The 13,698-nt window shown below is 37.7% G+C and overlaps 1 protein-coding gene across 2 annotated transcripts in view; it reads right to left on the bottom strand.

Annotated features, from left to right (window-relative positions):
- camkk1a (calcium/calmodulin-dependent protein kinase kinase 1, alpha a) overlaps positions 1-13,698 on the bottom strand; it is a 106,380-nt gene that overhangs the window by 38,107 nt on the left and 54,575 nt on the right. For both annotated transcript variants that reach the window (XM_047379744.1, XM_047379745.1), the window contains exons 3-6: positions 9,237-9,284; positions 7,458-7,511; positions 3,365-3,416; positions 920-1,053 (exon numbers count right to left, since the gene is read on the bottom strand). In XM_047379744.1, coding sequence (XP_047235700.1) covers positions 920-1,053; positions 3,365-3,416; positions 7,458-7,511; positions 9,237-9,284 — 288 coding nt within the window. The remainder of the gene's footprint in view (positions 1-919; positions 1,054-3,364; positions 3,417-7,457; positions 7,512-9,236; positions 9,285-13,698) is intronic.

Genomic DNA, 13,698 nt, shown 5'->3' with positions numbered 1-13,698 from the left:
TACAGAGAAGGATTTCATAGTGTTTACATTTTTATATGCAAATGTGCACCTTTTCCTTTAAATTTTTAAAGCAGGGCTTTGTTTCATAGAGGCTTTTTGTTTTTGAACTGCACACCTTTAATCATTTAGGCAGGTAATTGCAAAAACACTGGACGTTATGTTTTAAAATGTTATATAAATAAATGAAAGTTCTCAAGATTTTGTCTTGTGATTTTGTAAACATTGCGGTGATGTGTACATACATTATGGGTCAATTTTAAGAATACTTTAAGAAGTGTATTTCTGTATATAAATAGTATGCTATAAGTAATATGCTAAGCGAACTTACAAGTATATAGTAGTATATAGATGAGTGTACTTGCATACTTTAATGTATAATTTGGTAAACTTAAAATGATCTTGTAACAGTATACTTAAAGTATACTTTTATAAACTTAAAAATGTCCCAATTTAGTCTGAAGAAGTATTCAATTAGTATACTTTCTAGTACACTACAAGTACATAGTCAATTGTATACTTGATATACTTATACTTAAACTCAAGTGTACTTAATAAAATGATCTTCAAGTATACTACTTTTTGCTAAGGGAACCCTGAAAAGAGTGAAGATGGACTAATTCGGATTATATCCGAAATACTTTCAGTGCTAAATGCTTTTGATCAGCAATTATGTTTAAAACCCAGTACACATGTACACAGAACAAAGACCCAAAGTTTACTCCTCTGTCCAACAATTAGAGCAAAGTGTTGAACAGGTCTAAGCTGTTTTAAACAGCTTAGATATCTGCTGCTAGCATAGCCGTTGAGAACTTTTTCCTACTACAAAATCCTTTTCAAACAAAAAAGAAATGTTTAAGGCTTTTAGTGTTATCTCTCTATACAAGTGAAGCAACCATTTATAAACAAACTAAATCCATACCTCCACCAGTTTGACAATGTTGACATGGTCCAGTTTTTTAAGGATGGCAATTTCTTGGTAAACTCTTTCCAAGGGTCCTAAGACTTTAGGCTGCTCTCCTTGGGCTGCCTTAGGTCCTCTTGGAGGAGGGCGACCTGCAGAACACCACACAATCCAGATCACAACATAATTCATCTAATCATAATGACTTGTGACAAAAGAGAAAGTCTTTAAATCCTTTAAAACAATGTTTAAAACGGAATGTTTTTCATTTTCATGTTAATCTATTTAGTAAGTTTCTCACACCATAAACAACTGAACAACTTTTGGTATAAAATCTTGTCCTTTCTTTAGCTAAAACTGTTAATATTTACCTGGGGGAGCACTCTTATGCAACTATTTACCTAAACACCAATTTGCATGAGATTGGGATTCAGTATTTTTTTTTACTTTCTCGCATGTAATCAGAGAAATGTTTTATTCAGTAAAATTGAGATAAATGACATTAATATCAGGGAGCAAGTCTATAATTTCACTCCACTGGTACTTTTTTACTTCTCAATAAGACGTTTTCACACCTTGAAGCAGACTGTCAAACCAACCACACAAGCTTTTAGCTTTGTAGCCTTGAGGGTCACCTTCATGTGATACACAAATCACTGGTATGGCAAAAAAAAACTATTGATAAATAACTGAACATCTTTACCTTGTAAAGCAGAGATAGAGTAAATTACATTGACGTGATTAAAAGAACAACATTTGTAATTTTTTCAGATCAAGTAGAGGAAATAAAACATCTCTTTTTGTACGTTTTTGGACCTTGCCTAGCATTTTTTGCAGCTAGAATTGTCTTTGAGACTTTCACTTGACAAACAAAAAACAAAACCCTTCATAGTTCAGATTCTAAAATTCCCATAGCATGTGACAGATCAGCTTTGTAGGATGGACCCTTGGCATGCTTGCTTGTTTGTTTTCACTCAGGCAGTTTTCTTTGTGTGTTTCATTGGGACTGTACCTAACAGGGGTTCCAGCATTACGTCCTTGGCCAAGGCAGAACCATGATTTATCACTACCGCCCAATTTAGGGAGATGATCTAATCATCCACCATACATGACTGTTTCTCTCCAACTCACTGAAACCTTGTTTTCTTCTCTTTAGGTATGAAGGTTCTAGTTGTCTTTTCCCTACATGATTCCTTCAACTGATTTCTTACGGTTTTCTCACCAAAATTATTCCCATTTCTGGGAATGTATCTTTTATTACACCATCTTTTCCCCTTCTTTGAGCTGACTTACTCTACAATCTCAATGGGGTTGTTGTTGAGGCCAAGTTTCCTGTCAATCACACTTCTTGATCAGCTCATTAAGGTCTGCAAAGTTTCTCTTTAACTTCAGAGCCAAGCAAACCTGTTCAGGTGTTTCTTAGAAATCTAAATTACTGTGTAATTTAATCATTAACCGTTGTTGCAGTGCCTTGCAAAAGTATGCATACTACCTCATTTTATGACATTACAACCACAGCTTTAAAATATTTTTATTGTGATTTTATGTGGTAGAGCAACACAGCAGAGGGAAAATGACAAATGAGTTTACATCTTTTCAAATAAGAATCTGAAAAGTGTTGCCCACATTTGTTTTCTGATACAGCAATATAAAATCCAGATTAATCAATTGTCCTCACAAGTCACCTTACAAATTTAGACGTGTGTGTAATGAAGTTGTAGTAGAAACCCAGCTGTTCTGTGAAGGCCTAAAAGGTTTGTTTGATTAGATCAGTGAACAACATCCCAAGCTTTAAATATCGTACACAGGACTGCAATTCATCATCTAAAAACGGGAAGAGTGTGGCACAACTGCAATCCACATCAGGACGACTATAAATGGTACACCCATGCTCTGGCTAGATGTAACCTGAATTTTACAGCACAATTGAGAATGGAGTGATGCTGGCAGCATCATGCCATGGCGATGATTTTCTTCAGCAGGGACAGGGATGTTGGTCAGAGTGTTTTTGAAGATGGATGGAACCAAATACAAGGTAAATACCTCTAACATCTGTTAGAGGTTGTAAAAGACTTGAAACCCCACAGCCAGCAAGACTACAGCAAATACATTCAGTGTTAAAATGGAATAGTGGAGATCAAAGCGAAGAAAGTTCAGACCTAAATCAAGACATGTGGCAAGACATGAAAATTGATGTTCACAGAAAATATTTGCGATTTGTGGGCAAAGTTGGTAGAGACATACACCAAAGAAATAAACCTTAATTTCAGAAGGTGGTTCTAGTATTGACTCAGGTTGAATACAAAGTACCATAATGCAAGTACACATTGAGGTACATTGCGTTTGCCCATGACATAAAATCCAAATGTAGTACATTGGTCTGTGGTTGTAACATGACAAAATGTAAAAAGCTGACTAAGCATTCTTAATTTTTTTTAATTAGGAAAATAAACAGAGACTTACGTGGGAAACCACATTGCTTCATTAGCCTCTTCTTGGATAACACCTTCATGGCCTAAGACAGAGAAAACTGAGATCAGCGTTACCACATAATGGGAATACATTGTAAATATCAGCTCTACTTAGACAGTAAAGACAGTCTTGTGAAAGGTGCGTGGGAAAAAAGTACATATTTTAATGAGATAAAATTGCATCACAAAATCTCTAACTAGACAGGGTCTGCTACTGTAGATTTCAGCTGAGTCGCAGCACTAACCGACATCAAAATGCAAAAAATAAAAATTTTAGGGGATGTTTCTGTTACTCTCCTTTGCATGAGGCCAGAGGAGTCTAAAGCCACTAAATCTTTTATACAAAAAAGCATCCACTGGCTTCTAAAGAAAGCTGTGTGGGAGAGTTTTTCCTAAAACATAAAAAGTGCTGAAAAAACAGCTGAAGAAATACAATTGTATTGTTATGTTGACATACATTTAAAGAAAGAGAGCATAAAGAAAACAACATTCTAGCATTCTTCAGCCATGCTGTCATAATAACTGAGTGATTTTACTGTTTGTTAAGTCATCGGAAAGGTTGAACAAGGCCTATTTCGATAAACTGTGCTGCTGAATCGTGGCTCAGTGGTTTCTGTGGTCGTCGTGGCTATGACTGTGCAATAAGCAGCTTTGGCAGGAAGGCGGATCCTCGCCTCTACATAGTTTCCATGGTGTGCCGCCTGCGTTCCTCATAAATGTACTCTTACAAATAAACAGCATCCGTCTCAAACCAGAATCAACGTTTGCACTGGGAGGGGAAGGCGGATCATCACCAATCTGAACTGAAATAGAAGATAGACTATTATATATATTAGCTGTGGGTATTAATAAAGGTAGAAATTACAGAAGCCATTTTCTAGCATGACACAGCTTATAATTTATGTTAATTTACACATGCCGTCTGCAGCACCAAGTCAGTTTATAGCTCTGGTGGATAGAAGCAGCTGAAAATCTAATTTTTCTACAAACATCAGCTTTCAGATCAGTTGGTGAGGCCTTGACTCTTTAACTGTATCACACGTTTTATGAATGCAAAAAAAACTTGTATATTTTGTTTAATCTGATTATAGTTTCTACTTTCACTGCTGTTTGTCCAATGGACCTCCGAAGATATTAATAGATTTCCTATGACATGTTATTTTGCTGAAACACAACTAAAAGTATGAAAGGCTGAAAGTGCCAAAATCAAAAATATACAAATAGCTCAAGAATTACATACATGTGCCGCTAAATAGTAAAACACACAACTGATTTATTTGAGTTCCTTTTGTGACCTAATAATCAATGGTGTTATTAGTTTATCTTACATGTTTTTACATTTTCTTGGTTAAAGATATTACAAAATGGTGCCATACACAGAAGCAAAAAAACTTTCACTCCTCATTTTACAGCTCAAGTGTCCAATTCAGCACTTGAATAAAGGGTACTTTTCTTGTTTTTGATTACCTAAATTACCTTTATTTAGGTCTAAATTTTAAAATACTAAGACCAGTCAAACCTGTACTGAATTACTGTACTGGCAACAGATACAATTTAAACACAGTTTGCGACTTTTTGTGAAACTAAATATGTCAGTAGAGCGTTTTATACAGTTTAGCTTCAAATATTCTCTTTACAGCTTCAATGCTATGCTTTCTTTAAGAAGGTTTAGCCTGTAATAGCATCTGATTTGATTCACATAGTAAACTCATCCGCTTTGTCAGGTGTTTTGGCACCTGGCCTTGAAAACACAAATTATCAAAGCACTATTGAAAAAGAAGTATCTGCGTTAAGACGCTAGATGACACTGAACCAGCAATGCACAAATCTTGGTGGCAGGTTGCAAATGTAAACTAGTCAGTGCAGTAGAGGAAGCAATACCAGACCTCAGATATGCTGACATAGTTGGAAATATTCTGCAAGGAACAAACAGCCAGACAGCCAACCTGGAACTCAGCTACAGCAACAGAACGGAGGAAGATGATGGTGGAGGAAATATGTTGTCAGGATGAGGCGGCAAGGTGGGCAAAAGCAGTCTCACTTGGCAAGCAGGGCCAGTGGACACTATGGGACAGTGCGGAGAGGGGGGAAGACCATCTGGAAGGAGGCGTGGGCAATGGATGCAGAGCTTCATAGCTTCTTCATCAGTGCAACATATGGCGCCCTTCCAACACTGACAAATCTTCATCAGTGGCTAGGTGAAGATCGGTGATGTGCCTTTTGCTTCAGGCCAGCGTCCTTTAGACACATCATAACAGGGTGTAAGGTCAGCCACACTCAAGGACACCAGACCTGGCACCACAACCAGGTGAAAACCACTTTTGTCAAGGAGGGGGCAAAGGTTACCAGAAACAGCTCATCACAACTGAAGCACAATCAGTTTCAACCGACAGGAAAATGTTTGTTAGCCAGCAGCTCATCCTACAGAGATTGCAGTTACATCCTTTAGACAGAACAAAGGCTACATTCACACTCCAGGCAAATGCAACCAAAATCTGACTTTTTTGGCCAAATGCAACGCATCTTCGACTTTTCATGGCAATCTGAATGGCCCAATTCCAATCTTTTAACCACCAAAAAATACATTTTTTGTCACTGTCAGATGTGGTACTAAATCGGATACATATCCGATAGTTTTCAAAGCGTCCTTAGTCAGAAAGGTCATGTCACATTTCATTCGAGTTTTACATCATTGTCCTGGCTCTGACTACACATCCACACAGACTATTCTACAAAAGTAGCGGTCCTTGATCCACAAAACACTATAGTTATTATTTGTGCTCTCTTTTTTTCTCAACTTTCTTTATCTTGTTAAGATGTGGTCGTAATATTGTCAGCTCCTATTGCTCAACAACTTAATAATAACACAGAGGAGCGAACATCCATTATCATTTTCATAAACAGCGTGCTGCATTTATGGAACACTGCCAGGATTGATCACCCTCACAAGGCCTTTCTCAGGAGAGGGTGTCTAGTATTAAAACAGTCAAATCACCCAAAGACCCCAAGGTATACTACTGAAGATGCTCCTATAAATTAACTTTTCTGAAGAGGACGTCATCCTTCGTTAGTTGACAAAAATAAGGTGAGGTTCCTCAAGGTTCTATTTTAGGGCCCCTCCTCTATGCAATCTGCTGTGTTCCTATGAAAAACACAGCGATCTGCGGATGTAAGCCGTTTGATACCTTAACACTACTAAGCTGTCCTGTGCAGTACCAACAATAAAAGCCTCTAGGTGAGTCACGCTGGATGGATTTAAGAAGTACTTTTGAACTGCAACCAGTGGAAGCCCACAGCTGAATAGTTTTCAGTATGAAAAGGCAAGCTTATGAACGCGCACAAGTGTAGACGACCATGCAGTTATGTAAGGATAGGGGCAAGCCTCGATGCAGTGGGTGAAAGGGTATAAAAAGAGCATTCTAATGCCAACTTTGACTCCTGATTGGAATGATGATATGACCTGGAAAAAGTGGTGGGTCTGCACAGCTGCTCGGATGTGCAGCAACGTGTCATGTGCAAAGCTGGATTTACAGGAAATTAAAAAATTTCCTACACCTGAAAAAACACAGAAGCACAAGCAGACACAACTGTGAGATAACATTATTGTTTATTGTTGGTACTGCACAGGACAGCTTAGTAGTGTTAAGGCATCAAACAGCTTACATCCACAAATCGCAGTGCTTTTCATAGGAAAACATTACCTTGATAGAAGCGCCACAAAATGACCTTGCACAAGCCTGCATCCTCATATGCAGATGCTTTTTTGTCAACTGACCTCAGAGCAGCAGGTATACAAAGCAACAGCAGCACGGATTTGTAGAAAAATAAAAAGGATGCACTGCAAATGGCACCAGCAACCTTTATCACTTTTATTTTAGGTTCTATACAAGGGAACATATGCAGTCTAAGGAAATAAAACTCACAGCTTGGAAAGGGGGAAGAAAAAAAGGAACAAAAATCAATACCACAAGTGTTCTGTCAAAACAAGAAAAGGTGAGAGGCATGAAATCCACAAAGCAACCAGTCAGTCTGTGAAGCTTTTCAACAAAAAGTTACTGAGACATAAAACCACTGCACCAACTTACATAATGTTTGTCGTCATCTTCATTGTAGGCGAGCTTGACCACTCCATAGGAACCCTGCAAAACAACAAAAAGACTAATTAAATATAGACCTACACAAAGAGAAGATGCATCATTTGTTACTTCGGCATTTTATTTGAGCCCAGGAACAGAACTGGTGAGACACTGTTAACATTTCTGAAGAATCACTTCCCAGAGCAGGCGGTACCACCATGCTGACAGAATGTTTACAAGGCATCACGGTTCCTATTCAGAAACAACATTTTTGTTATTTGGCAGCACAGAATGAGCTCGTCCCACACACACAACATTCCCTAGGATGTGCTCTCAGTCCGTTTCTGACATATTTTCTTCTCAAAGAAGCAAGTCACAAAACTGGAATGAGAGCTCCCCAATTTTTTTTTTTTCATTTGTTGTAAAACAGCTACTTGGCCTTTTTTTCTAACAGTTTTAATATTTCTGAAGTTTTCTACAAATTACAAACAACGTTAATATTTTTCCTGTCCCTCAATGCCAGTGTTGCTGTGAGATTTTATAGTACGGTACACTTTGTCTGGTCAACGTAGGATTAAAGTTTCAGGAATGCTAAGGTGAGCTAATATCCCAAGTTTACTTAGGAACAAGTGAGAGGTTTTCTAAACAGAGTTTTGACCAATAGTGATAGTTGATTGACAGAAATTCAGGCCAATTTTAAATCAATGATCAGTTTTCTATGACATTTCTATGACTTCCTAAATCCTTAAAAAATATTTACAGATTAAGCAAGTTTGTTGAGGCTTGTTGACATGAATTCAGTAAAACATCCATGGAATACAAGTATGGAGGTACATATTGTTCACACAGAAATATATATAGTTATATTGAACAAATTAGAACATGCGTTCCAATGAAGCTTGTTTGTCAGATTAGAAGTACCTTTGAAAATAACAACATTTAAGCAGATATTAAACATACCTTTCATTAAGCCCACATATCTGTGTTAAAAATGTTTTTTATTGGTCTGATGTAATATTCTAATCTTAAATGTCATGTTTGTATTAACTGTAAGCAGAACATCATCATAATTAACAGAAATAAATGCCTGAAAACATCAGTCTGTGTGGAATTAATCTATGTGTTTCACTTGGTGATGGAGTTACTGAAATAAATTAACTTTTCAAAAACATTCTACTTTATTGACTATATGTAAAGTTTTTCATTTTACCAACGGTTCTTTGTTTTGGCTGCTAGTTGTCTACAGCTAGAGCAGTTCCAGGGTCAGAACAAAAACTCCTGCCTGTTAGTCCTAGGATGCGCTAAAAAAAGATCTTTACATTAATAAATAAATGGCTATGATAAATAGCATTGAGCCCTTCCAGCCAGGTACCAATGTGGATACCAGGCTTCTTCCTCCAGCATTCCTTCACCTTTTCCTGGCAATTTAACCTAACAACACACACCTAGTAAGAATCTTGAGATATTCAAGATTCTTACTGGATGTTATTTTGGGTATAAAAATCAGAAACAGAGGGTCAGTGCTCAAAAATGAGCACGAACGCAATTATTCTTGCCTGTGACTCATGCCACCCTGTCCAATATGTGGATTGTATGGTTTTGCCAATAAAACAAATCTACACATCCACTCTTAGGCAACACTTTAATGTATAAAATGGTTACAGTATATGTATGTTAAAATTGACTTTGGTGTCTGTGTTCATCTATATTTAAACAGCAGTCTTTGTGAATCTTTTTTTTTAAAGCTTGACATTTCTGGAATAAAAAAGGTGGAAAGAAAAAACTCACCTTTCCAATCTCACTCTTCAGTTTATACTGGTTCAGCTGGATACAATCCTGGGAGGAGGAGCACAAAAGATGCAGAGTTAATTTGAGTATTACCATGATTCTCTGCAGTTATTATTCGCAACATCTCATTCAAATAAAACCACGTTCTGTGGTACAGAGAAGGAAATGTTCCTCCTGGACGAGTGTGTTTCCATGTGACCTGAAAGTAATTTAATTCTGAGATGTAGGTAACGATGCAGTCTGTAGTTTCTGTTTACGCTCTGCAAATCCATTAGATTGCCACTGCTTAAATGGCTGATTTGCAGTTCCATAGCAACCAGCGCTCCACCACGGAGTCAGCCAGGGCCGCAGCAGTGCAGAGCAGACCCCAGCAGGACACAAGAAGAGGAGGAGGAGGGAGGAGGAGGGAGGAGGCGAGAGGCAAGGTAAGGGTCTGGTGGTGGGGGGCATTTCATGAAGAGGCTAGTGCTGAGAGTACAGGAGCACAGACTGCACGGTAATGAGCAGAAAGTGAGCAGGGATTTCTGACTGAAGAAGAAAGAGATGTAACTGTGGAGAGAAGGGATTGGAAACAGCTCACTGGTTACAGCCGGGGGTGGCGAAGGCTTATGACGCAGAGCAGCGCCTCAGACCCGATCCTGGAACATGTTTACAGTATGAGAGGTGGAAGGAGAGCACAGACACAGCAATGTGGCTGGACTTAAAATACAGCATCCACTCATGATTTGGACATGGAGCAACCAGACAGGACATTTGTCGAAAACATTTTATACATAGGTGGAGCAAAATGGGAATATTCCAAAGAAAGGAACATTTGGAGGAACCGTCTGAGAGGACTTCTGGCTGTGAATGCATATCCTCTGTAGACACGGTACTTCAGTTAATACTCTGTCAGAGCTAATAGACAAAGCATGCAGAAAGCCTTAAGTACATCTGACACATTAAAATGCTTCTCACACAAAAATCTAACTCTTGTGCTTGAATGTGATGCAGGAGAAGATGGATTTTTCATCTTCTGCTCTCAGGTCCAACAATGTCTTAATATTAACATTGAAGCTCCACAAGATTCACCAGCCTTTGGTATTTTCCTCTCACACTGACCCTGCTTTCCAAGAGATTTTCACAGTTTGCCACATTACAACAGGAAACCTCGATGCATTTTGTCTGGATTTCATGTTATATGCCAACACAAAGTAGTGCAAAATAGTGAAAAGGAAAGAAAAGGCTACATGGTTTTTTTCAGCATTGCTTAAAAATGAGAATGACTAGCTTGTTAGATGGCCACCACTCAGAGGAGTTATTTTTATTTTTTAAAGGTGTCCTGTCCGGCAGAGCAGCACTCAGAAATGCTGCCAACAGATTTACTTTCACAAGTGGAGCATTATAGCATTACGACTATATGACTAACGCTATAATGCTCCACTTGGTTTATATATATATATATATATATATATATATATATATATATATATATATATATATATAAACTTTTCATAAACATATATATATATATATATATATATATATAAACTTTATTAGAAACTGTTTTGGGATTGTTTTAATTGCAATGGACACCGAGATGGAAACAACAACAAAGAAGCAAGAGAGACAGAGAGAGGTCGGGCAAAAAGGAAAAAGGGAGAGGAGTAAAGAATAGAGGAGAGAAAGAAGGATGAAGAGAATACAAGATGACACCCTAGAAGATTGCCTTTACCCCTGCAGAAACATACATAACAGCAATGTTTTATTTACTATTTAATCAAGCTCACTGTGATCAGGCATCTTTCTATAGATAGATAAACAAATTGTTACCAATATTTATATTTACAGAACCTCACCTGAAAAACACTGAACTACCCTTTTAAGGCCTTCTGAGACAATATGTTGTAGAACTAGGTTTTTTGCGATAACAGCTGCAAGTCTTTTACGGTATGTCTCCACCCGCGTTACACATGTAGACACTGAGGCTTTTGCCTTCTTCCCTGATTAATGCTCTCCTTGCCCAGCCTCTTGGCTCAGATGCATGGCCTTGTCATGGTAGATTTGCAGTTTTGCCATAATCTATTTGCTGATGCGGGTTGAACGGTACTCTCAGAGATGTCCAAAGCTTGGGATATTGGTTTATAACTTGACCTTGCTTTAAAGCTCTTTAGAACTTTCTCCCTGACATGTCTGCTGTGTTCCTTGGTCTTTATGATGCTGTTTGTTCACTAATGTTCTCTGACAAACCTCTAAGGCCTTAACAGAACAGCTTGTTTTTTACAGGGCCTGCTGCAACTAGTCAATATAATCAATGATGTTGTGTATGATAATCCGTCGACATCTAACACAATTTTTCTGAAGTTCTCCTTGTCAATTTCTCAAACTACAAACAAAACAACAAAAATAGCAATAGCACCTACCTGAATAAATGTTTGAGGACATTGTTTGGCATGTTTGATGGATTAACGATGTGCCTGAGTGGGCTAATGTTCAGGCTTTGTGCAGCCATTAGTATCAATTTTGTCTCCCCTGCTGAAAACATTTAACTGTGTTTTCACATAGTGTCTAACTGTGTGATAATCTTACTATCAACAAACAATGTTTAAATCGCACAAACTCATAATTTTTACAATTAATAAATACAGTTGATGTGTGTGCCACAGTCTCCAGCCTTATTACATTTTTAATAGGGATTTAAGGGGAATCAACAAAAATGACTACTTTGCTTATTTCCAGTTAGGTTTTGTAATTTTCTAACATTCACAACATGCTGAACAGTCACATTTTTTATGTTTCAGGTCATCACTTTATTTATTTTTGTCATGCTGAAGTTGGCTCTTTAGGTCCATTTGCTATTTTACATATTACATTTGTTTAGTTTGTTTTTGGCATGCATTGAATGCCATATTTGGCTGGTAAATAATAAACCTAAATAAAACTCTTTTTGAATGTTTGAGGAACCTTAATTATTTAGATGAACTGATTAATTAAAAAATTGTTTTACAGTGTAATTAAAAAAGGCGTAAGCAGAAGCCCTGGTTTATGATGGGAAATAAAATACACACAGGTTACTTATAAGGTTCAGTCCGAAGGAGACTGGTTGCGGTAGATTTTTTTTATGAGAGTTAAGGGGGCTGAATACAAATATGCATGCCACACTTTTCAGATTTTTACTTAAAAAATTGGTTCATTTTCCTTCTACTGCACAAATATGTAAAATATGTTGAGGTGTGTAGTTGTAACTTGATAAAATGTGATCAAGTAAAGCAAGACACTGTGACCTTGCCTTCTCTTGTATTAGATCTAGATCTCTTCATCCATTGCAAAACAATCTATCAGGGCAGGTAAAATATGTGGCTGTGATTTGTTTGAGCCTCAGAAAATATGGCAAACAGATTAACCTGTATTTGATGATTAAATCTAGTGTAAAATAATGTCTCCCTTTTTTAAAACACAGACTAGTCAGAATGAAATAAAACCTGAAGCTATGTCACATCTGGGTTGGAAGGCAGGGGTTTAACTGTTTAAAATCAATGATTTTTGTAAAACTGCTGCAGGATATGAAACCTCACAGCTGCAGTACAGCCTAGCACTTTTCATTGCCTTGTGCATGAATGGTGCTTTACTGTATGAATGAACCTGCCTTGCCTTGAGCAAGTGAAAATGCTTGCCGACCTTCTTGCAGACATCTGGTTTGTATAGTAAACAGTAGATTAGTCATGTTATAGCTGGATTTCCCATTGTTGGGACAATGTCAAGGGTGACTTAATTGGCTCACAGCTCTTATTTTGTTTCCGGTCTGTCTTGAGCTACCATAGCCATAACCACAATCAGCACATTGCAGTCTATCTGTTCCTGCGGCCCTGGATTAATCTCTCATTTCCTCTGGATTATATTAATCCCAATTTTAATCCACTAAACAGCAAAGTTATTGTGTCTGAATTTGAACCCAGTTGGCTCTTTGGTAGGAAGTGATGTGTACACCATGTTTACAAAGCAGGGTAAAAAAAAAAAGCAGCAAATCCTGGAAAATAGGTCTTTCCTCGTATGGCATTTTGTGGAATTTACACAGGTTTCGAAAGATTTCTTCTGTTTTTAAGCAGCGCTAAGACACAAGAAAAGCCTTTTGACCTCTCTCCTATGGTAAATAAGAACTTTGAGGACCTTTTTAAAGACACTGCAACTATTCTCAACACATTCCGTTTCAAGAAAAACAAACGAAATAACTGGTGATTATGCAGACAGGAATGTTGCCACCTCCCTCTTTTAAGTGTCATCTTTGAAAATCCAGTAAGAGAAGTAAAATATAACCAAGTCCTGTATAAAGGCCTAGTAAGAGACGGATGGGAACGGACACAATGACAGGTCTGCTCATCTGCGGCAGCAGTTTGTTAAATTCAGAGGGGTTCCACATTCTGGCAGATCCGATACATTTTTAATGCTTACTCCGAACAAGAAAATGCAAGAGGATGATGGATAC

This window comes from Girardinichthys multiradiatus, chromosome 11 (genome assembly GCF_021462225.1).
Source record: "Girardinichthys multiradiatus isolate DD_20200921_A chromosome 11, DD_fGirMul_XY1, whole genome shotgun sequence".
NCBI lineage: Eukaryota > Metazoa > Chordata > Actinopteri > Cyprinodontiformes > Goodeidae > Girardinichthys > Girardinichthys multiradiatus.
The sequence above is the reverse complement of the archived record's forward strand: the minus strand, read 5'-3'. Positions and strand labels throughout refer to the sequence as shown.